This window comes from Gekko japonicus, unplaced genomic scaffold, assembly GCF_001447785.1.
Source record: "Gekko japonicus isolate JY-2015 unplaced genomic scaffold, Gekko_japonicus_V1.1 scaffold939, whole genome shotgun sequence".
In the NCBI taxonomy this organism is placed as follows: Eukaryota; Metazoa; Chordata; class Lepidosauria; order Squamata; family Gekkonidae; genus Gekko; species Gekko japonicus.
This window is the reverse complement of record NW_015174301.1, coordinates 488605-513331: the sequence shown is the minus strand read 5'-3', so window position 1 is coordinate 513331 and position 24727 is coordinate 488605. Positions and strand designations below refer to the sequence as shown.

The 24727-nt window shown below is 53.1% G+C and overlaps 1 protein-coding gene across 1 annotated transcript in view; it reads right to left on the bottom strand.

Moving 5' to 3' along the window:
- The window catches only part of SLC1A5 (solute carrier family 1 (neutral amino acid transporter), member 5), a 52060-nt gene that overhangs the window by 3986 nt on the left and 23347 nt on the right, over positions 1–24727 (bottom strand). Inside the window, exons 2-7 of the mRNA XM_015424119.1 lie at positions 22300–22342; positions 20430–20516; positions 16779–16945; positions 13563–13796; positions 9292–9486; positions 1508–1642 (exon numbers count right to left, since the gene is read on the bottom strand). Of these exons, the coding sequence (XP_015279605.1) occupies positions 1508–1642; positions 9292–9486; positions 13563–13796; positions 16779–16945; positions 20430–20516; positions 22300–22342 (861 nt within the window). The remainder of the gene's footprint in view (positions 1–1507; positions 1643–9291; positions 9487–13562; positions 13797–16778; positions 16946–20429; positions 20517–22299; positions 22343–24727) is intronic.

The following is a 24727-nucleotide window of genomic DNA, read 5'->3' as shown; positions in this document are numbered from 1 at the left end:
GTGAAGGTCCATCTAGTCCAGCATCTGGTCTCACACAGTGGCCAACCAGGTCCTCTGGAGGGCCAACAACAGGGCATAGAGGCCGAGGCCTTCATAAGAACATAAGAGCCCTGTTGGATCAGGCCAGTGAAGGTCCATCTAGTCCAGCATCCTGCCTCACACAGTGGCCAACCAGTTCCTTGAAACATCCAACAACAGGGCAGAGAGGCCGAGGCCTTCCCCCGATGTTGCCTCTTGGCTCTGGGATTCAGAGGATTAGTGCCTCTGAATGTGAAGGTTCCCCTCAGCCACCATGGCTAGTAGCCATTAATAGACTTATCCTCCATTAATCTATCTAATACCCCTTTAAAGATATCTTTTTCCTGTGGCCATCACTCCATCCTCTGGCAGTGAATTCCACTCTCCCTGTAAAGTAGTGTTTCCTTTTGTCCGTCCTGAACCTACTGCCCGTCAGCTTCACTGAGTGCCCTCGACTTCTATTCTTTTGGGAGAGGGAGAAAAAGTTCGCTTTATCCACTCTCTCCACCATAGGCATAATTTTATAAACCTCTATGGTGTTGCCCCCTTAGTCATCTCTTCCAAACTGAAAAGCTTCCTAATTTCCGAACTTGGGATCGGGGCAGGAAATACTGACACACACTTTGCCCACTAATGCAGCCAATTGGTGTTATTCAACCAGTTCCAGAACTGACGTGCAACTAATACTCAAAACATGGATTGGGACTCATACTTTGCTTCCACGGTTCCATTTCGAGGCGCTCACGCCTGACTACTTAATTTGGGGGGCAGGACAAGGAAAAAAAAGAGAGAAAAGAGATACCCTTCCCCACCTCAGCTGCCTCCTATCTCCCAGACCCTCATTCATTATTTTAGCCACTACAGCACAATGGCTTTCACCACAATCTCTGTCAATTCAAAAACCAGTCAATAAGCTATATAAGCAGCAGGGCTGGCTCACTCACTAGGCAAACTAGGCATTCGCCTAGAGCGGGCCAGCACTTAGGGGCGTCAAACTGCACCTGCCCCCCCGCCAAAAGCCCTGCATGCATCTAGTCCCTGACTGGGGGGCCGCTACAAAGGGACAGGGCGCACGCGGCTGGGGGGGTCCTGGTTCCCCAGGGGGGAAGGAGACGGGGGGAAGAAAAAGCAGAAGGGCCACCCTCCAAAGAGCCTTGTAGCCCCCTCTCCCCCACACCCAATGCGTCCAGCTTAGCACCCGTCTTGAGCGCTGGAGAGACACGCGGTGGCGGGGGGGGACACAAGGTGAGGGGGGGCACCACAAGGCAGCCTCACCTGGGGGGGCGCTAGTTTCACCTAGGGCGGCGCTAGTTTCACCTAGGGCACTGAAAAACCTCGAGCCAGCCCTGGTTGGGAGAGGGGAAACTCTTCAAGACAGGCAGCAGGGAGAAAACATCTCTGCCTTTGGGGCAGTGGGGGAAAGGGAACCATCTACAGCTGATGCCCAGGGCACGTTCTTCCCTCCAATGCCCCCCCCCCAGGTACTCACACAAGCCAGTCCACCGCCAGAATGAGGGAGATGTCTTCGGTGGGCAGCCCAACGGCCTCCAGAATGATGGCAAGAGTTAGGATGCCGCCCGCGGGAATCCCGGCTGCCCCGACGCTGGACGCCGTCGCGGTGACCCTGCAGAGTTAGAAAACACACAAGTTAGAGAGACGGCTGCCGGTCATCCCCCCTGGCTTTCACTGCGAAGGTAAATAGTCAGTGGCGACCCTGATAGATTTACAGAGAGCTAAGCTAAACCATATATATAAAAGTACAAATATTTATTAAGGTGTACACATCTCTAGTTCCAGCTCCTGCCAACCTAGCAACATGTTAAAACTTTCCTGATTAAAAATTACTTTGTCTAAGATCAGACTATAAAAGCTTATCCACTATACATACATATGATGGGTTAATACTTGATGGAGGGACACACATTCAGACCTACAAAATCGCTGTTACCAGAATAAGTTGTGGAGGTGATATGGATATACCTATGGCCCATCACTAATACCAGGAGTCCAATTATAAGTATACAAAGAAACAACATCCGGTTTAATTCCTTTGGTGGGAAGGAAACAGCGTTTAGCTTAGCCCTTTTTGGTTCGTAGTCATATCCTGGGTTGAGTCCCCCCCCCCTTTTTTCCTGATTTACAAAGGGAACATCGCTCTTTTATAGATTTTCAAAAAATAGATCGGTATTAATGCTAATACCTTTCTGTACATCTGTACAAGAATGAACATCAAAGAAATAATTCCACAATGTGGACAAGCACCGTCCAGTAATCTAAAGTTCTTACAGACAGTGAATCTCCTTTGTGTCTTTCTTGTACTAGTCTTGGATTCTATACTCCCTCTAAGCCAGTTTGGTGTCGTGGTTAAGTGTGCGGACTCTAATCTGGGAGAACCGGGTTTGATTCCCCACTCTCCCACTTGCACCTGCTGATGTGACCTTGGGTCAGTCGCAAGCTCTGGCACAGCTGTTCCTGAAAGAGCAGTTTGTGTCAGAGCTCTCTCAGCCCCACCCACCTCACAGGGTGTCTGTTGTGGGGAGGGGAAGGGAAAGGAGTTTGTCAGCCACTCTGAGACTCCAAGTGAAGGGCGGGGTAGAAATCCAATCTCTTCTCTTCTTCAGCTGTGGAGTCATGTGAACAAAAATTCTACTTGGTGAGCTACTGGCATTAAAGTTGTGAGCAGGGGTTATTTCCTGCCGGAGTGCCCCGGAGCGGCGCTCTGACAGTCAGGAGCCCAGGCCCCGCCTCCCTGCCTTTCCTGGCCACCGGTGGAGAGACTTGGGGGGATTTAAATCCCTGGGTTCCCTGCCTGATCCCTGCCACAGTGGGTTGGCTGAAGAGGGGAAGGGGAGGTGAGCAGACATGGCCCCTTTCCTCCTGAGCCTCTCCGCTTTTGCAGAGAGACTGGGGGGGGAGGATTTAAACTCATTTGCATATGCCTTAACTCATTTTAAACATGCCTGCCCTTTGTTCAGGGTGTGTGTGTGGCATATGCAAATGAGTTATGCAAATGAGCTGCACCTCTTTTTCTAGGAAATGGCCCCTGGTTGTCAGTGAGTGATTTGGCTACGGCATCAATTAGTTTGCTCCGGAGCCATCCTTCCTGGGCTGAGACAAAGGCCTGTGAGCCGGAGGCTTAGAAACCGTGAGCCAGCTCACACCAACTCAGCTTAGAGGGAACACAGTAGACAGATAGCAGACAGGTCACGAATCCAAGACCTGTCTCATGAGGCTTCTTCAGAGCAGAAAACGGGTGGAGTCCGTGAATCCTTTCCTACTCAGCGTTCATCCCTGCAAGCTGTCTCTCTGCATAATGCTCACGCTCGGTGAAATCGTCTCTTATTCAGCCTCCTCTCTTGTTTGCTTCCTCTCAAAGACTTGAACAGTTCTAAATTTTTAATTTAATCACCGTGAAGGTGACAGCAGCCAGACTGCATCAGCTACACTTTACAGAAGGGAAAGACCCTACGTGGCATGGGACGGGGGGTCTGGAGGACTGTTGTCTCCCATATACTCCTGCCTGGGAACTAACACCAGAGAGAGAGGGCCTCTTGAACGTCCCATCGACCAAACAAGTTCATTTGGCGGGGACACAAAAGTCGGCCTTTTCAGTGGAGGGCCCCACGGCTACGGAACAACCTCCCCGGGGAGGTGCGCCCGGCCCCCTCACTTTCGATCTTGAGGAAACGGCCGGAGATGTTTGATTGAAGACCGCATTTGGTTGGCTTTTACTAGCAGCCCTGAATGGCGGCTTTAAAAGCAGCCCGGAGTTGTGGTTTGAAAATCTGGTTTTTACAGGGCAGAAGAAGATAATTTAATGTATTTTATCTGGATCGTTTTAATGTATTTTATCTGGATCGTGAGCCACCGTGAGCTCCATTAATGAAGAAAGATGGCTCATAAACACGAAAGAAAGAAAGAAAGAAAGAAAGAAAGAAAGAAAGAGATGCAGGCAGAGAGAGAGAAAGAGAGAGAAAGAGAGGGAAGGAAGGAAGACAGACAGAGAGAGCGAGAGCAAGAGAGGGAAGGAAGGAAGAAGGAAGGAAGGAGAAAGAAAGAAAAAGAGAGAGAGAGGGAGGGAGGAGGGAAATACAAGATTTCAAATTCCCAGCATCACTGCTGCCGGGGCTCGATGCCAACAGTTTGAACACACAGTAGCACAAAGCACTGGGGGGCCAGGTAAAGTTTAGGAGCCATCATGGAAAGAGAGAGAGACGGAGATTCAAGCACATCCACCGGTGCCTCCTCTTCCTTTCCCTCCAGGCAGGCCTTTGTTTCAAGGACCAAAAAAGCAAAGCCCACTGAGGCAGAGCCCAGCCAGGAAGCGCTTTCCATCTACAGTGCAACGGCGATTCGGGGCCAAGACAGGAAGACAGCTCCCCCCCCCACGCCACCGCCCTCAGAATAACCTGCTTTCTGCTCTCTCCTCCCACCCAGAACCACACCCCGGGATGAAAGCCAGGGCTCACATGCTGGTCATGAGAACACCCCATCACCATCCCCCCCCCCATAAAGCCGTCGGCCAACTCATGGGGCTGAGTCACAGGGGCGAGGGTTCCCTCAGACGCCTCCACTACAGGGTTGTCCCTCTGCCAATTGCCCTTATTTGGGGCCTGTCGCCTGAGGCTACGGAGAATCACCAGCGCTCATAAGAACATAACAGCCCTGCTGGATCAGACCAATACTCCATCTAGTCCAGCATCCCCGCCTCACACAGAGAGCAACCAGTTCCTGTGGACACTCAGTAACAGGGTATAGAGGCCGAGGCCTTCCCCTGAGGTTGACTCAGTGCCTTTGAATGTGAGGGCTTCCCCTCAGTCACCACGGCTAGTAGCCATTGATAAGAAGATCAGATAAACCCTGCTGGGTCAGAGCTGTGAGGGTCCATCCAGTCCAGCCTCCTGTCTCACACAACGGCCAACCAGTTCCTCTGGAGGGCCAGCAGCAGGGCAGAGAGGCCGAGGCCTTCCCCTGACAGGATCAGAAGAGCCCTGCTGGATCAGACCTGTGAGGGTCCATCGAGTCCAGCATCCTGCCTCACACAGGGGACAGCCAGTTCCTCTGGAGGGCCAGCAACAGGGCAGAGAGGCCGAGGCCTTCATAAGAACCTCAGAAGAACCCTGCTGGATCCGGCCAATGGTCCGTCTAGTCCAGCATCCTCTCTCACGCCTGATGTTTCCTCTTAGCTCTGGGATTCAGGGGATTCGTGCCTCTGAATGTGGAAGTTCTCCACAGTCACCATGGTTAGTAGCCATTGATAGATTTCTCCTCCATGAATCGATCTAATCCCCCCTTTAAAGCTGTTTATTCCTGTGGCCATCACAACATCCTCTAGCAGCTAATTCCACATCTTAATCACTCTCTGTGTAAAGTAGTATTTTCTTTTGTCTGTCCTGAACCTAATAAGAACGTAAGAAGAGCCCTGCTGGATTAGACCAGTGAAGGTCCATCCAGTCCAGCATCCTGTCTCTCACACAGTGGCCGGCCAGTTCCTCTGGAGGGCCAACAACAGGGCATGGAGGCCGAGGCCTTCCCCTCTGATAAGAACGTAAGAAGAGCCCTGCTGGGTCAGACCTGTGAGGGTCCATTGAGTCCAGCATCCTGCCTCACACAGGGGCCAACCAGTTCCTCTGGAGGGCCAACAGCAGGGCAGAGAGGCCGAGGCCTTCCCCTGAGAAGAACCTAAGAAGAGCCCTGCTGGGTCAGACCTGTGAGGGTCCATTGAGTCCAGCATCCTGCCTCACACAGGGGCCAACCAGTTCCTCTGGAGGGCCAACAGCAGGGCAGAGAGGCCGAGGCCTTCCCCTGAGAAGAACCTAAGAAGAGCCCTGCTGGGTCAGACCTGTGAGGGTCCATTGAGTCCAGCATCCTGCCTCACACAGGGGCCAACCAGTTCCTCTGGAGGGCCAACAGCAGGGCAGAGAGGCCGAGGCCTTCCCCTGAGAAGAACCTAAGAAGAGCCCTGCTGGGTCAGACCTGTGAGGGTCCATTGAGTCCAGCATCCTGCCTCACACAGGGGCCAACCAGTTCCTCTGGAGGGCCAACAGCAGGGCAGAGAGGCCGAGGCCTTCCCCTGAGAAGAACCTAAGAAGAGCCCTGCTGGGTCAGACCTGTGAGGGTCCATTGAGTCCAGCATCCTGCCTCACACAGGGGCCAACCAGTTCCTCTGGAGGGCCAGCAACAGGGCTCAGAGATCGAGGCCTTTGTAAGAACATAAGGAGAGCCCTGCTGGCTCAGACCAGTGAGGGTCCATCTAGTCCAGCGTCCTGCCTCACACAGTGGCCGACCAGTTCCTCTGGAGGGCCAGCAACAGGGCTCAGAGATCGAGGCCTTTGTAAGAACATAAGGAGAGCCCTGCTGGATCAGACCAGTGAGGGTCCATCTAGTCCAGCCTCCTGCCTCACACAGTGGCCGACCAGTTCCTCCGGAGAGCCAACAACAAGGCAGAGAGGCCGAGGCCTACCCCTGACGTTGCCTCCTGGCTCTGGGAGTCAAAGGATTAGTGCCTCTGAGCATGGAGGTTCCCCTCCGTCACCGTGGCTAGCAGCCACTGATAGACTGATCCTCCTTGGATCTCTCTAATCCCCTTTTACAGCTGTGTTTATGCCTCTGGCCATGGTCTCTGACCCCCGGACTGGACCTTGCTTTGGGAGGAATGCTGGAAGAAGAGGCTGCCCTTTAAAGCCCAAGACTGATCGGCAAACAGGGACCAGACAGACAGCTGGAGCCAGTCAACTCCTGGCTGCAGTTCAGCATTTGTCCCCACTCCCCCTCCAGTACAGCAGAGGTCATCGGGAGCATCTCCCGCCCCTGCGGCCCTCCGGTCTTTCCTTCTGACCAGGCACGCAGTTCTGTGACTGCCCAGTGTACCGCTGAAGGCTCTCTCTCTCCCCCTGGTCGATGACTCAGCACCTCGAGGCCAAGAGAAAGGGCCTTCTTGGAACTCAGGGAGCCTGTAGTTCTGCTCACAGACACTCAAACAGGACAAGATCCCTACTTGGCACATTTAAAGTATGCAGATTCGAGGGCTTGTGGCTCAGGGGAACGGCCTCTGCTTGGCACGCAGAAGGTCCCAGGTTCAATCCCCGGCATCTCCAGTTAAAAAAAAATCTGGCCGCTAGATGTGAGTCCAGAAGAGACCTTAGAGACCAATTTTCTTTTCTTTTTCCAGAGTATAAGCTTTCGAGAGTCCAGCCTTCCTTTGTCAGGTCTGGTAGGAGGTGATGGGAAAGACCTTCCTCTGCCTGAGACCCTGGAGAGCGGCTGCCAGTCTGAGCAGACAATACTGACATTGATAGACTGACGGTGTGATTTCAGTATAAGGCAGCTTTGTGTCCAGGAAGTACAGGGGAGGGGCTGTGGCTCAGTGGTAGAGCCTCTGCTTGGCATGCAGAAGGTCCCAGGTTCGATCCCCGGCATCTCCTGTTAAAAGGACCAGGCAGGAGGGGATGGGAAAGACCTCCGCCTGAGACCCTGGAGAGCCATGAAGGGGGGCTGTGGCTCAGTGGAAGAACATCTGCTTGGCATGCAGAAGGTCCCAGGTTCGATCCCCGGCATCTCCTGTTAAAAGGACCAGGCAGGAGGGGATGGGAAAGACCTCCGCCTGAGACCCTGGAGAGCCATGAAGGGGGGCTGTGGCTCAGTGGAAGAACATCTGCTTGGCATGCAGAAGGTCCCAGGTTCGATCCCCGGCATCTCCTGTTAAAAGGACCAGGCAGGAGGGGATGGGAAAGACCTCCGCCTGAGACCCTGGAGAGCCATGAAGGGGGGCTGTGGCTCAGTGGAAGAACATCTGCTTGGCATGCAGAAGGTCCCAGGTTCAATCCCCAGCATCTCCAGCTAAAAGGTCTCAGCTTGGTGGGCCAGGAGGGATGTGCTGCCGTTGGAGGAACTTTCCCTCCTTCTCCTGCCTCTTCCCAGTTCACTCTCCCGAAGCCGCTCTACCCTTCCTTCGCCTCCCGGGCGGATAGCGTGAGCTCAAGAGGATGTGGCCTTGTGTGTGCGTGTGTGTGGCCTTTGAGCAGGATGTAATTCTGTTAGGAAGAAGATGGGAATCACAAAGTTGCGGGAGAAACAAAGGGAAGACTCATCTCACCTCGGGCCGCGTGGGCCGGGCAGCAGGTGGGCGGAACTACAAAAGCGTTCGCTTAACAAGGGATCTCACTGTGGCCAGAAGCTTCAGTTCATTGGGTGGAACTCTGGAGGACACTCACAAGGGAGCTCGTATCAGCTGAGCTGGACTTGAACACGAACCTGGCAGAGCAAGGATGGTAGTCGGAAGGGGCCATAGAGGCCATCTAGTCCAACCCCCCCTGCTCAGTGCAGGGTCAGCCTAGAGTTTGTCCTGAGAAGGGATTTGTCCAGCCGCTGCTTCAGGACTGCCAGGGAGGGGGAGCTCACCACCTCCCCAGGCAGCTGCGTCCACTGCTGAATTAGAATCACAGAATCACACAAGGGGCCATAGAGGCCATCCAGTCCAACCCCCTGCTCAGCCTAGAGCAGTGGTGGCGAACCTATGGCACGGGGGCCAGAGGTGGCACTCAGAGCCCTCTCTGTGGGCACGCGTGCCATCGCCCCAGCCAGGCCCAGACCATCATTAAAGTGTGGAATTCTCTGCCAAATAATTTTAAGTAAGTGAAAGCATTTGGGATTGCTTTCCTTACTTTGTTTGTCACACCAGCAGCTGCACGTGGAGGAGTGGGGGAATCAAACCTGGTTCTCCCAGACTAGAGTTCGCGCTCTTAACTACTACACCAAACTGGCTCTCTGTTGAGAACGGCTCTGAGAGAACTTGTCACTGGGTCACACCAGCTGGCTGCATGTGGAGGAGTGGGGAATCGAACCCAGCTCTCCCAGATTAGAGTCCACACTCTTAACCACTACACTAAACTGAGAACAGCTCTGAAATAACTTGTCACTGACCCAAGGTCACCCAGCCAGCTGCATGTGGAGGAGGAATGGGGAATCGAACCCAGTTCTCCCAGATTAGGGTCCACGCTCTTAACCACTACACTAAACTGACTCTCTGTTGAGAGAACAGCTCTGAGAGAACTTGTCACTGACCCAAGGTTACCCAGCTGGCTGCATGTAGAGTGGGGAACCAAACCGGATTCTCCCAGATTAGAGTCCGTGCTCCTAACCACCACACCAAACTGGAGGTGCCGCCGGGGAGACTGAACTGGGGGTGGGGTTGGCCCGTGCATGCCAAAACTCTTCCGTCTCAGTGACCTCCCCTCCCAGGAGAAGGCCGAGGGCCTTCCAGCGAAGACTCACAGAATGGTGATGACTTGGACAAAGTTGAGGGATACGTTGTTCAGCTGGGCGATGAAGACGGCGGCCACACACTGGAAGAGGGCGGCCCCGTCCATGTTGACCGTAGCCCCGATAGGCAAGATGAAGCGGCTGATATGCTTGGAGACGCCGTTGTTCTCCTCGACGCACCTTATCATCAGCGGCAGCGTGGCGGAGCTGCGGGGGAAAGAAGGGAGCCAGGTCAAGGCAGAAAGGTCAAGGGCTCTAGAACCGGCGTGCAGATAGACCAACGCTGTCTGCTCCAACACATTTGGGAACGGAACCATCGTACAAAGCCTGTGCCCGAGGCATTCTAAAATCCTGTTTTTCAAACGAGCTCCGGACTAAGAATATTTGCGTAATGTTCTCTTAACGCTCATGCACCGTGAAGAACCTGCCCCAGGCCCACAAAACATTCAAGTGCCCTGAGCTGGAAGCAACGGAACGTTAACAAACAGGTGCACTCGGCAGGGAGGTGAAAGGTCAAGTTCAGCTTGGAGGGGGGTGGAAATCAAATGCTTGGCTGAGGAAGTTGTGCGTCTGAGACAGAATTCAGGGGGGAAACACGAAGAAGAGGAGGAGATTGGATTTATACCCTGCCCTTCACTACCCAAAGGAGTCTCAGAGCGGCTGACAAACTCCTTTCCCTTCCCCTCCCCACAACAGACACCGTATGAGGTAGGTGGGGCTGAGAGAGCTCTGACAGAAACTGCTCTTTTTCAAGAACAGCTGTGCCAGAACTATGGCTTGCCCAAGGTCATCCAGCCAGGTGCAAGTGGAGGAGTGGGGAATCAAACCCGGTTCTCCCAGATTAGAGTCCGCCGCAGTTAACCACTGCACCATACTGGCTCTCAAATAAAAGGTTCTAATCCAAAGTACAAGGACAGTGGGAAGAGAGACGAGAGGAAGGAGAGAGGAAAGGAAACAGTGTTAAGTAATGACAGGCAAAACAGAGGAAGAACGGGGGGGTTTTTGTGCCAGAAGTGTCAGGAAGGCTAAAGGTGTCCAGGTCAGGACATGAGGTCTTAGGGCAGAGGGTTCTTAGGAACCTGGGGGTGGTGGTGCAGAAATCCAACAAGCGGCAAGGCCAACTCGCATTTAACATACCAACGATGTGGTCACCAGCCTCAGCCTCCCTATAAGGTATACTGAAGTGGCTCAACCCATTCCTGCCTTCTTAAAATTCCATTTTAAATCTCATGGGGGGGGGGATACCAAGCCAAAAAAGACAGCTTGACCCAACCCAAAGGCTGAGAAAACAATACATAATGCAATATACCAATAACAGCCACCAGTGTTCCCCTTAAGCTGAGCTAGTGTGACCTAGCTCACAGTTTTTAAGCCTCCGGCTCACACATTTTCGTCTCAGCTCAGGGAGGGACAGCTCCACAGCAAACTCATTGATGCAGTAGCCCAATCACTGGCTCACAACTTTAACACCGGTAGCTCACAAAGTAGATTATTTGCTCACGAGACTCCACAGCTTAGAGGGAGCACTGACGACCACTTCAGTTGTATGCACAAAACACTACACAGGTGGTATGTTTGCATATGTTTCACGCCTGTGTATTGGCATTGCTGTTTTGAGCAGAGATATCCAGACATGATTACTTTGTTATAAGGGGCTCTGAACAACTTGCAAGTTTTTAATTTGGTCATCTGACTGGTCCTTGTGGTTCAAATCGAATCAAATTTATTAAGACGGCTCGTGACCAGCACAAGAGCACTTACAGCAATGTACACAAGTCTTGTAGATTTTCGGAAATATACAATATTAAAATTACTGAATGGCCCATGCATTCTTAAAATCACAGAACAGATCGAGCAAAACATCTACATTTTATGGTTCAGCTACGTTCCATGTTAATTCCCTGTGGATTCTGCATGACGCTGCAAGAAATCTGGCACCAGGCAGTGTGAGTTGAAGATTTGCGTCTGAAATGAACTTCCTCATAATTTCGGATTAAGAGCAGGCGGAAAACCTCCCAAGCGAGGGTGCAATAATCTTCGGGTGAACTTCCTGGTAGAAACGGCAGTGAAGCAACATATGTTTGTCTGTCTCAACCTTCCCTGCGCCACAGGGGGCTCTTTGCAGTTTTATTATGATTTTTCCCCACTGTGTAAGCGGGACACAGTTGTGCCGATTACATTTATAGCATAAGCCATTAGCGAAGGCTGATTTGCCAAGACACATGTGGTGCTCTGTCTTGTCTCACTGCCTCTGGATGTTTGCAATCCGGTTTTGAACTGTTATTGTAGCAAACTAAGGGGCGTTCAGGCCAAACGGTAAGGACCGGCTCCCAGCTGCCCTGTAAGCTTTCCGCGGAGTGGAAATTTGAACATGATCATGTCCGAATCCAATGTGCCGACTTATATAACACTGGGTTCTGTATCTAATGTTTGGGATAACTGTCACAAAGACTGGGGGTGGTGGAGGGGGACACGAAGACAGAAGGGAGATGCAGGAGGAGGAGGAGGAGGAGGAAGAGATTGGATTTATACCCCGCCCTTCACTACCCAAAGGAGTCTCAGAGCGGCTCACAATCTCCTTTCCCTTCCCCTCCCTACAACAGATGTGCTGTGAGGTGGGTGGGGGCTGAGAGAGCTCTCTCGAGAACTGCTCCTGAGAGAAAGGCTCTGAGAGAACTTGTGACTGACCCAGGGCCACCCAGCTGGTTGCATGTGGAGGAGAAGAAGAAGAGATTGGATTTATACCCCGCCCTTCACTACCTGAAGGAGTCTCAGAGCGGCTCACAAACTCCTTTCCCTTCCCCTCCCCACAACAGACGCGCTGTGAGGTAGGTAGGGCTGAGAGAGCTCTTTCGAGGACTGCCCTTCAAGAAGAGAAGAGATTGGATTTATACCCCGCCCTTCACTACCCGAAGGAGTCTCAGAGCAGCTCACAAACTCCTTTCCCTTCCCCTCCCCACAACAGACACCCTGTGACGTAGGCAGGGCTGAGAGAGCTCTTTTGAGGACTGCTCCTGAGAGAACAGCTCTGAAAGAACTTAGGACTGACCCAAGGTCACACCAGCAGCTGCATGTGGAGGAGTGGGGAAATCAAACCCAGTTCTCCCAGATTAGAGTCCGCGCTCCTAACCACTACACCAAACTGGCTCTCTGCATTTGATAAGGCAAAACTCAAGCCCGTCACGGTTAAAGTGCCCATTCTGAGCAGATCTTCCTCATCTAGCTCTCCCCAGAGAAGTTTCCCTGTCCAGCCCTCCCCCTGGACATGAATATACATGAAGCTGCCTTACACTGAATCAGACCCTTCATCCATCAAAGTCAGTACTGTCTTCTCAGACTGGTAATGGCTCTCCAGGGTCTCAGGTGGAGGTCTTTCCCATCACCTCCTGCCTGGTCCTTTTAACTGGAGATGCCGGGGATTGAACCTGGGACCTTCTGCATACCGAGCAGAGGCTCTGCCACTGAGCCACAGCCCCTCTTTACAGCTCCCCAGGTTCTCAGGCTGAGGTCTTTCCCATCCCCTCCTGCCTTGTCCTTTTAATGGGAGATGCCGGGGATTGAACCTGGGACCTTCTGCATGCCAAGCAGAGGCTCTACCACTGAGCCACAGCCCCACTTCATGGCTCTCCAGGGTCTCCGGCGGAGGTCTTTCCCATCCCCTCCTGCCTGGTCCTTTTAACTGGAGATGCCGAGGATCGAACCTGGGACCTTCCAGTTTGGTGTCGTGGTTAAGTGCGCGGCCTCTAATCTGGGAGAACTGGGTTTGATTCCCCACTCCTCCACTTGCACCTGGCTGGATGACCTTGGGCAAGCCGTAGTTCTGATAAGAGCTGTCCTTGAAAAAGAGCCGTTTCTGTCAAGAGTTCTCTCAGCCCCACCTACCTCACAGGGTGTCTGTTGTGGGGAGGGGAAGGGGAAGGAGTTTGTAAGCCGATCTGAGACTCCAAGTGAAGGGCGGGGTATAAATCCAATCTCCTCCTCCTCCTTCTCTTCCGCATGCAAAGCAGAGGCTCTACCACTGAGCCACAGCCCCTCTTTGCAGCTCTCCAGGGTCTCAGGCGGAGGTCTCTCCCATCCCCTCCTGCCTGGTCCTTTTACTTCCACTGAGCCACCGTCCGTGCCCCCGGGGATGCCAGCCTCCAGGTGGAGTCTACAGCATCGTACCCCACCGAGGTCCCTGCCCTCCCCAGGCTCCACCCCCAAAATCTCCAGGAATGTCCCAGCCTGGCCCTGGCGACCCCGCCCCCCCGTGCCCCCCGCGTCCACTGCTCGCCTTTCCGTACCTGGAGGAGGTCCCGAAGGCGGTGGCCAGGGCGGTGAAGATGCCCCAAAGGAAGCGGTAAGGGTTCTTGCGGGTGAAGGCGAAGTAGATGGCCGGCAGGATGATGAGCCCGTGGATGGCGTGGCCCACGAAGCAGCACACGATGTACTTCCCCAGGCTGGCGAAGAGGGCCACCACGTCCTCCATCTCCACGATCTTGCCGGCAACCAGGAACATGATACCTACGGGGGCGTACCTGGAAGGGGAGAACCAGACAGGTAGAACGCGCGGGAAGTGGCGCGTCACCCGAGTGGTGTGTGTGTGTGTGTGTGTGCTGGCGCACCCGCGGTCCCAAGGCAGCAGAAATCAGATGCCGGTTTGGTTAACTGGGCACCGCCTTCTGCTTCGTGGAAGCACCAGGGTCGGTCTTGGAGGACTGCAACCAGTGTTCCCTCTAAGCTGAGTGAGTGTGAGCTAGCTCACAGTTTATTTTGGCCTCCGGCTCACACGTTTTTGCCTTAGCCCAGGAAGGAGGGCTCCAGAGCAAACTCATTTATGCAGGAGCCAAATCGCTCACTCACAATTTTAACGCCAGGAGCTCACAAAGTAGAATTTTTGCTCACAGGACTCCGCAGCTTAGAGGGAGCATTGCCTGCAACTACCCCTCCCGAAGTCAGAGAATCACGGAGCCGGAAGGGGCCATAGAGGCAATCCAGTCCAACCCCCTGCTCAGTCTAGAGCAGTGGTGGCAAACCTATGGCACGGGGGCCAGAGGTGGCACTCAGAGCCCTCCCTGTGGGCACGCATGCCCTCGCCCCAGCCAGGCCCAGACCATCATTAAAGTGTTGAATTCTCTGCCAAATAATTTTAAGGAAATGAAAGCATTTGGGATTGCTTTCCTTACTTTGTTGGGATCATCTTAAGTTAATGTAGGAGTTGTTTTTTCTAAAGTAAAACCTCAGTATTCAGGTTAAATGGCCGTGTTGGCACTTTGCGATCAATAAGTGGGTTTTGGGTTGCAGTTTGGGCACTCTGTCTCTAAAAGGTTCGCCATCACTAGCCCAGAGCATCCCTGACAAGGGTTTGTCCAGCCCCTGCTCCAAGACGGCCAGTGAGGGGGAGTTCGCCACCTCCTCAGGCAATCCTGATTCATTGGAGGAGAGCTGAAGGGCCCGCCCCCGCCCGGAAAGTGGTGCGTCACCCGAGTGGTGTGCTCACGCACCTGCAGACCCACGACAGCGGAAATCAGATGCAGGTTTCGTTAACTGGGCACCGCCTTCTGCTTCGTGGAAGCCTCACGGTCGATCTTGAAGGACTGCAACCCGTGTTCCCTCTAAGCTGAGTGAGTGTGAGCTAGCTCACAGTTTTTTAGCCTCCGGCTCGCACATTTTTGTCTCCGCTCAGGAAGGAGGGCTCCAGAGCAAACTCATTTATGCAGCAGCTAAACTGCTCGCTCACAACTTTAACGCCAGGAGCTCACAAAGTAGAATTTTTGCTCACAGGACTCCGCAGCTTAGAGGGAGCATTGACTGCAATTACCCCTCCCGAAGTCAGAGAATCATGGAGTTGGAAGGGACCATAGAGGCCATCTAGCCCAACCCCCTGCTCAGTGCAGGATCAGCCTAGAGCATCCCTGACAAGCGTTTGTCCAGCCGCTGCTTAAAGACTGACAGGGGAGCTCCCCACCTCCCTAGGCAGCTGATTCCACTGTGGCACAACTCTGACTGTCAAAAAGTTCTTCCTAATATCCAGCTGGTACCTTCCCACCCTTAACTGAAACCCATTATTGCGAGTCCAGCTCCCTGCCCTCCTCCAAGGGACAGCCCTTCCGATACTTCAAGAGAGCCATCCTGTCCCCCCTCAACCTCCTCTCCTCCAGACCAAACATTCCCAAGTCCCCCCTCAGCCTTTCCTCATAGGGCTTCTTGGTCTCTAGGCCCCGTTGCTCTCTTCTGCACCCGCACCGTTCTGTCCACGTCCTTTTCGAAGTGAGGCCTCTAGATCCACACACAATACTCCAAGTGTGGCCTGACCAATGCGGTCTACAGCAGGACTATGACATCTTGTGATATGTATGCTACGCCTCTGTTGATACACCCCCCCCCCAGATCGCATTAGCCTTTTTTGCCGCTGCGTCACACTGCATAGGAGTCTCTAGCCCTCGCAGATGCAAACCTAGAGAAAGTGCCTGGTGAGAATTTGGAAGACGGAGGTGTTCCAGTGGTCAGGCCTTCAGTGCTTATCGCAGTTCTTTGCAGCAGCTCGCATTATACAGGATTAAACACACACAGGGTGCCGTTCAGACGCGCCGTTTGATCTGGTGTCGTGACAGTTCGGGAACGGATTTTTATCTGCACGATCACACAGTCAACATCTGCCTCCCATCCCCAGCCGTTGGTTTCCAGCTCAAAACCGCTTTAACCTTGAGTATTTTGTTATCAGGTCCCAAAGTGGTGTTTTCTTAGCTCTCCTGTTTAAAGCCGCATTTTCCCCGTGTGATCGCTCCTCCGGTGTCAAGCCCCTTCCGGTTTAAACCCCCTCCCCGCTCGAAAGCTGCCTGAGGCTTCCGTTTTTCGCCTACCTTTTTTTTTTTAGCATTGGCGGTGCGCGCATAGGCGGAACTCCGCTATCGTGTTTAGAAAACCGACATTTAAACGGTCACTTGTTTTAGAGTTTAGATGAATTCGGGATCTCACAGAGGCCATTTTCGGGCCAAACGTTTAACAGGAAAGTCTTTTGTTAGAGGAGTTGGATAGATTTGCCCTGGTGGTTCTGCGCATGCGCCATGGTAGTTTCGCCCCCCCATTCTACAGATGAGCGCCTATGCGCGTGCGCAAACTGAGAAAAAATTTAAAAACCTTGCCGACAGACGCTCCCGCATGTCGGTAGTGTAGACGCCGGGGAGCAATGTGACTGCGCAGTGAGGCAGGATAAGGGAGGTAAGTTGCGATTATCCAGATCAAATATAATCCGGTCAGAACCGGAGCAATTTAACCCGCTCTCAGCATGCCGTCTGACCGCACCCACACAGAGACCAGTCATACAAATGTGCTCTAATATGATGGAGATCAGACACAAAATTTTGTTGAGCGGCACAAAGTTGTAGAAAGCTGAGGGAAGGCCGGCTTCATAGTACTTGTCCCTCCCTTGAAAACTGAGCCCCCTCTCCTCTTGGCCACACCCATCCACTCCTTTGAATCTCCAACGCAACCCTCCCCGGACGGCCGTGACCTCTTACCACATGATCCAGGTGACCAACACCATGGTGGCTTCATTGAAGGAACTGAAGAACTTGACCAGGATCTCCCCCTCGGCCCCGAGCTTCCGCAGGGCGATGCCAAAGACAATGGCAAAGACCACCAATCCCAGGATGTTCATCCCTTCGACCTCTCCGCCTCTGATGACCTGAGGAAGCAAGGAGGGAGAGGTCAGCGCTGTGTGAGCTGTCGGCCGGGGGCAGGCGGTGGGGAAGCCTCACTTGAAGGACCGGGACAAAGTTTGAGTCCAGCGACACCTCCAAGACCAACAAAGTTCAATTCGGGGTATAAGCAAGAACTGAGAGACTCAGCAGCATGTGTAGATGCACACTTCTTCGGATACATTGAAAGAGAGTGCTGAATTACAAGTTATTACAACACTCGGGACAATGGAAACCCCGGGGCTTAACAGAGATATCGGGTTCTTATCTCACCACAACCTGCTAAGTCACTCAGTTCTCACTTATACACAGTACTGAACTTTGTTGGTCTTAAAGGTGCCACTGGACTCACACTTAGTTCTCACATCTGCTGTTAACTCTTTTATTAGGTGTGTGCTAATTTGCTGCTATTCACAGGTCTCACCAGCTGCTTTAATCCAAACTCAGCTATACTTATCACCCAGTTACTCATACATCTCGACTCTAACTAGCCATTCCTGGCAACTAACCCCCCCCCCTCTACCTATATGTAAGGTTTAAGGAAGTCTGTTTCAATCTGTCTGAAGAAGTGTGTGTACGCACACAAGCTTCTACCCAGAATTCAACTTTGTTGGTATTAAAGGTGCCCCCGGACTCGAACTTTGTTCTGTTGCTTAAGACCGACCAGGGGTGGCCAAACTGCAGTTCAGGAGCCACATGCGGTGCTTTCACACCAGGGGTCATTTCGTAGAAAAAGAAGAAGAAGAAGAAGAAGAAGAAGAGATTGGATTTATACCCCGCCCTTCACTACCCGAAGGAGTCTCAGAGCGGCTTACAAACTCCTTTCCCTTCCCCTCCCCACAACAGACACCCTGTGAGGTGGGTGGGGCTGAGAGAACTCTGACACAAACTGCTCTTTTTCAAGGACAGCTGTGCCAGAGCTTGTGACTGACCCAAGGTCACATCAGCAGGTGCAAGTGGAGGAGTGGGGAATCAAACCCGGTTCTCCCAGATTAGAGTCGGCACACTTAACCACTACACCAAACTGGCTCTCAGCTCATTAGAGATGCAGGAGCTCATTAACATAACTCATTAGCATAACTCATTAGCGTATGCCACACCCCTGTCATCACCGGAAGTGTGTCAGAAGGCGACACCCACCGCTCAGGCTCCACTGGACTGTTTTGGATGGCTAGCTATGTGGGGGGTGGGGACGTGCAGATCTGCCCTCGCAGAGGAGGGAGAGCTTGTACCTGAATAAAACTTGGTCTTAAAGGTGCCACTGGACTGTTTTGGACCGGGGGCTGGGGGGGGCTCTGCAACTTACCTGGCTGCTTCTTGCTCTGACTGAGGGCTGCTGGGAGCAGGGGGCGGGGCTTGTTGCATGTGCCTGCCCCCTGGGCTCTTTACTGCCGGAGCTCCGCTCCTGTGCGCTCCTGCAGGAAATGACCCCTGTTGCACACATATTTTGCTGCTCCCGGCAGGGCGTCTGGGGAAGCGAAGGGGAGGCATGCCTCCTCAACCAGTCTTCCCTCCCCCAGCCAGTGTTCCCATTCCTGGGTAGGCTGGGGGGGGGCAGAGAAAGAAAGCAACCTTAAATGCGTTCTCAAAGCACCCCCTCCACCTACAAATATCATTGGGTCAACAAATATCATTATCCCTATCGGTGTTTAACCCCACTTCTTTTTTATTTCCGGCAGCCCTATTTAATGTTAACAAACAAGGCAATTTGCGTATTTTCCAAGAAAAACGTGCGTGTGACATTCGTCCGTGGGCTGCGGCTCTCAGACATCGGCGGAGGTTTATTCTGCGTGGCTCTTGCGTGAAGCAAGGGTGGCCACCCCTGCTTCAGACCGACACAGAGACCCGCCTGACCCTTGAAGGACTGGAACAAGGAATTCCCCTCTGTGCCCTTGGAGGAGCAGAAAGCCCCGTCGGCCAGCGAGCATTTTGCAATTCACGGAGGAGGAGCAGGGGTTATCCTCAAGCAACCAGGTAAAAGGTTTTATTGCTTTACTGCTCCGATACCCTGTCCTGCCCAAAAGGACGCCTGCCTCTCTCTTCCTCACCTGCGTGTGGCTGTTCCTGCCGCCGGATCTATCGTACCCAGATATACAAATTCCCCGAGTAGAAAACACCCTCAAAGATCGCCAAAACAATATATTAAACGATTAGAAAGTTGGTGATGTCACGACAACATTAATGCGTACTGTAGGGCTGTTTTGGGGCAGGAACACACAGGAACGGAGTTCCAGCTGGCTTCAGAGATGGCCACGCCCACTGCAGCCAAAACTTCTGCATGCGTGGGCTACAGCGGGAAGGCCTGGAGAACGCCCCCCCCCCCCAGGGACTCCGAGGCGGGCCGGCCGGGGTGTGTGTGCCTGGAAGGATCGGCATTTAAATGCCTCCCCGTGCCTTCCCCGACCTGTCCAAGGGCCGACTTGCCGGACAAGGCAAGGGAAGGCATGGGGTGTGGCCTAATATGCTAATACGCGGTGCTGTTGGGGTGTGGCCTAATATGCTAATGCGTTTCTGCTGCTGGGTGTGGCCTATTATGCTAATGAGTTCCTGCTGGGCTTTTTCTACAAAAAAAGCCGTGCTGTACCTATAATAAGGCATAAGATGCAATATTTCCTCCTTTGATGATAAGACATAAAGTCCGTGTAGTCAGTGTCACTTGACAGGAGGAGTCCACATAGTCATAACATTTTCCAAACAGCCTTTGCAAAGATGCCCGTCCTAGATACTTGGAAGATGCGTTTCCTTCGACTTCTTCGGGTTGCCGGCTGTGTAAGTGGAACCTGATTTCAGCGATTTCCAACAGACCCCAAGGTTCGTCGTGTAAGAAGCGAATCATAGGTTCTGTCATACCGGCAGCCCCAAGCCTGGGACAAGCACCACACAGCTACCCCAAGCTGCTGCTTCTGCTGTTCCCAAGATAGGAGGAGGAGGAAGAGGAAAAAGAAAAAGAGGAAGAGGAGAAAGAAGAGGAAGAAGAAGAGGAGGAGAAGATTGGATTTATACCCCGCCCTTCACTACCCAAAGGAGTCTCAGAGCAGCTTACCATCTCCTTTCCCCTCCCCTCCCCACAACAATTACCCTGTGAGGTAGGTGGGGCTGAGAGAGTTCTTTCCAGACTTGTCCTTGAGAGAACAGCTCTGAGAGAACTTGTGACCGACCCAAGGTCACCCTGCTGGCTGCATGTGGAGGAGTGGGGAATCAAACCCGGTTCTCCCAGATTAGAGTCCGTGCTCCTAATCACTACACCCGAGAGGCCACACAGAGAGGATCCTGAAAAGTTTCACTTTTGCGACTCCCCTAAATCTTTGCTGGATCCGTCCAGCGTCTAACATTCAGCCCGTACCTGCTCCCCCAGCTCCAAGTTGACTAGACATAACAGAGAAGCCAACATTCTTCGCTTTGCAACTAAGGCCCCCCCCCCCCCCGATGTACTTATTCTTCACGGAAGCACGCCCCCATCTTCAGTCTCACCTTGATCATGGTGACGTTTTCTACGAAGACACCCTGTTCATCCGTTACGTTCTTCTTAATCGGCAGCATCGCGTAAGAAGTCGCAAACTGGGGGGAAGAAAGCAGAACGTGGGAACTGGGCATCAGCTACACCCCAGACGACCTGGCTTTGCAACTTCCCCGTCTATCTGAGCTGGAAGCACCCAGAGACCCAGATCGGCCTGATTAGTTTTCCAGCCTTCCTGCTGTTTGAAAGCTTGAGGTGGGAAAACGGGTCAGGAAAATATCGTGTCTCTCCAACGGCAATTCAGGTAGACCGACCCCACGCAGAGGGGGCAAACCCTGGCGAGTGGATTAATCCGCTAGCAGGACGGCAGCCTGAATGGGCCCGACGACCCTGAGCTGGTTGTAGCTTGGAAGCCAAGCGGCGTTGGTCCTGGTTGGTGCTTGGATGAGAGACCCACCAAGGAAGTCTGGGGTTGCTACGCAGAGCCAGGCAACGGCAAACCGCCATACCTCGGTGGCAGGGCATCTGCTTGGCATGCAGAAGGTCCCAGAAGGTTCAATCCCCGGCATCTCCAATTAGAGATCTCGGAAGCTAAGCAGGGCCGGCCCCGGTTAGATGGGAGACCGCCAAGGAAGTCCAGGGTTGCTACGCAGAGGCAGGCAAGGGCAACACCACCTCTGAATGTCTCTTGCCTTGGGAACCCTGTCGGGTACCTATAAGTCGGCTGCGACTTGACAGCCCTTTCCAGCATCGTAACTGTGACAGGTCTACTTGGAAGCTAGTTGGGATCGGGTTATCTCCTCCAACAAGGAATGAAAAGAGACGCCGGGGGGATCTGAACCAATGCTCCCTCTAAGCCGTGGAGTCTGGTGAGCAAAAATCCTACTCTGTGTGCGACTGGCGTGAAAGTGGTGAGCGGGCGATCTGGCCGCCGCATCAATGAGTTTGCCCTGGAGCCCTCCTTCCCGAGCGAAGACAAACAATGTGTGAGACGGAGGCTAAAAGACTGTGAGCTGGCTCACGCTCATTCAGCTTAGAGGGGACACTGGTCTGAACCCGGCACACACGGGAGGCGTATACTAACTTTTCCTGCCTCAAACACACAGACAGAAGCCACGTTCCCAGGAAAACTCCCGGCTTCCTCCCTTTCTCTCGTCCCCAGGGCAATTTTTGGGCAGGAACGCACAGGAACAGAGTTCCAGCTGGCTCCCAAGTTGGCCACGCCCAGCAGGAACTCATTAGCATAATAGGCCACACCCAACAGCAGAAACTCATTAGGATTGGCTACAATAAGGGGTGTGTGGCCTAACATGCAAAAAGCCCTGGGTTTGGACCACAAACAAGGTAAAGAGAATAAGAAGCAAAAGGTGGGTGTGGCTGGATGACCACACTTCTGGTAACATGGGGGTGTGGCCTAATATGCGAATGAGCTGTGCTGTCAGGGTGTGGCCTAATATGCGAATGAGTTCCTGCTGTTGGGTGTGGCCTATTATGCTAATGAGTTCCTGCTGGGCTTTTTCTACAAAAAGAGCCCTGCTCGTCCCTATCCCCTTCCGGCAGAGTTTGCCTCCGTTCAAATTAACGAGGGTTTTAAAAAAATTAAGCCAAACTGGTTCTTCGCCTGAACCTGGCTGCGCCTCAAAAGAGGGCCGACGGCGGTTAATAAACAGCTGGGAGGGAAAGATTAACGTCATTAGGTTATTATTTCATATGGTTTTGGGGAGGCCGATGGTGTGGAACGGGCACGCGTCAAGCCGCGACGGAAGCCAACTCAACGCCTGGGATTTAGCTGGAGACAGTTCCGTCCCCCTTCCTCAAAGTATGGGTGGTTTCTGAAATGGGAGTTGGGGGGGGGGAGAAAAGAAGAGAGTTGAAGCCACTCACCGATCGGAATGCAGCAGACACCAGGTTGGAGGGGAAGAAATTCCTGCAAAGAGAATAAGAAACCAAGTCAGGAGGGATGTCAAAAGAACATCAGAAGAGCCCTGCTAGATCAGACCAGTGGTCCATCTAGGCCAGCATCCTGTCTCACACAGGGGCCAGCCAGTTCCTCTGGAGGGCCAGCAACAGGGCAGAGAGGCCGAGGCCTTCCCCTGAGAAGAACCTCAGAAGAGCCCTGCTGGATCAGACCAGTGGCCCATCTAGCCCAGCATCCTGTCTCACACAGTGGTCAACAGTTCCTCTAGAGGGCCAACAGCAGCACAGAGAGACCAAGGCCTTCCCCTGAGAAGAATATAGGACGAGCCCGGCTGGATCAGGCCAGTGGTCCATTCAGCCCAGCTTCCCTGTCTCACAGAATGGCCAACCAGTTCCTCTGGAGGGCCAGCAACAGGGCAGAGAGGTCTTCCCCTGATGTTGCCTCCTGGCTCTGGGATCCAGAGGATTAGTGCCTCTGAATGTGGAGGTTCCCCTCAGTCATCACCATGGCTAGTAGCCATTGATAGACTGCTCCTCCACGAATCTGTCCAATCCCCTTTTAAAGCTGTTCATTCCTGTGGCCATCACTACATCCTCTGGCAACGAATTCCACATTTGAATCACCCTCTGTGGAAAGAAGTATCCCCTTGCTGTGCAAAGGACTATGTCCTGGAACCGATGCCTGGTTTTATCCACCACACACAGCTAACCCGCCTCCTGGCCCACCCGCTTTCAGTCATAGCCCGACCTGCACCTTTCTGCAAAACCTCAGTTGCATACTAGTTTTGGCTGTTTCTGACTGACAACCCCCCTCCCCCCCAAAAAAAAGACCCGTTGCACAGGGAAACACCCAGGAAAAAACCCTTCCCACATGAAAGCGAAAAGAACCAGTCTGGCCCCTCTGAAGCCTGGAATGGTATCCTTGCAAAGTCCATGGGGGGGGGAGGGAATTGTCAAGCGACCCCCTCCTTTTGCCAAGGGAAATCCCTCTGCCAGGGTAGAAGAAGAAGAAGAGGAAGAGATTAGATTCATACCCCACCCTTCAGTACCCGAAGGAGTCTCAGAGCGGTTTGCAATCTCCTTTCCCTTCCCCTCCCCACAACAGACACCCTGTGAGGTAAAAGAAGAAGAAGACGAAGAAGGAGGAGGAGGAGGAGGAGGAGGAGGAGGAGGAGATTGGATTTATACCCCGCCCTTCACTACCCAAAGGTGTCTCAGAGCGGCTTACAAACTCCTTTCCCTCCCCCTCCCCACAACAGACACCCTGTGAGGTAGGTGGGGCTGAGAGAGCTCTGACAGAAACTGCTCTTTTTCAAGAACACCTCTGACAGAACTATGGCTTGCCCAAGGTCCTCCAGCCAGGTGCAAGTGGAGGAGTGGGGAATCAAACCCGGTTCTCTCAGATTAGAGTCCGCGCACTTAACCACGACACCAAATTGTGTGATCCAGTCCCCTCAACCCAGTTCGTAAGGCCCGCCCGAAGACTAGTACGTATTGGCCATCAGTGACGAAGCTCTTTTAGAAGCCTGACTCTAAGCGTGATTTTATTTTGTGCTTTGGGCCCCTGAAGCAGAGCTCCCCAAAGTTTTCGAGACGGTGAGCAACTTTGGAACTTGGGCGTAGCGTTGCGGGAGCAGCCACAAAAAGCCCAATTTCCCGAGACAACGGGACTAATTTTTAAAGACGCACTGAGAAAAGAGTGAGAGAAGTAAAACCGATGCTGTGGTTATTTCAATCAGTACGGCCAATCAGATTTTCAATGGCCAAATGGGGAGGTACCCCATCTGGCCCCGCCCATTTGTACAAACACTTGGCAGGCGGCCAGGAAAGGCGTTGACGGGTGCTGGGGGGGGCCCGGGCCCCGCGTTGGGGAACCTTGCTCTACAGTGGCTTCAAAACTGCGCCAGCGAGAACGCCAGACGAGACGAGCTGGGTCAGCGGCTTCCCTGCTCACAACACACACACTGTCGCGATTCTTCCGCGCCACCTCTCAAACTGAGAAGGATTCCCTTCCGCCCGCCACTCCCGATTATCCAAGCCTTGGTCGGATGCAGTGTTTTCTCTAAGCTGAGTTAGCGTGAGCTAGCTCACAGTTTTTTATCCTCCGGCTCACACATTTTTGCCTTCGCTCAGGAAGGAGGGCTCCAGAGCAAACCAACTCATGCAGCAGCCAAATCGCTCGCTCACAACTTCAATGCCAGTCGCTCACCAAGTAGAATGTTTGCTTACAAGACTCCGCAGCATAGAGGGAGCATTGGTCAAGAGCAGGGGTCATTTTGTAGAAAAAGAGGTGCAGGAGCTCAGTAGCATAACTTATTAGCATACGTTATTTGCAGATGCCACACCCCCTGGCATCACCGGAAGTGTGTCAGAAGGCGACACCCACCGCTCAGGC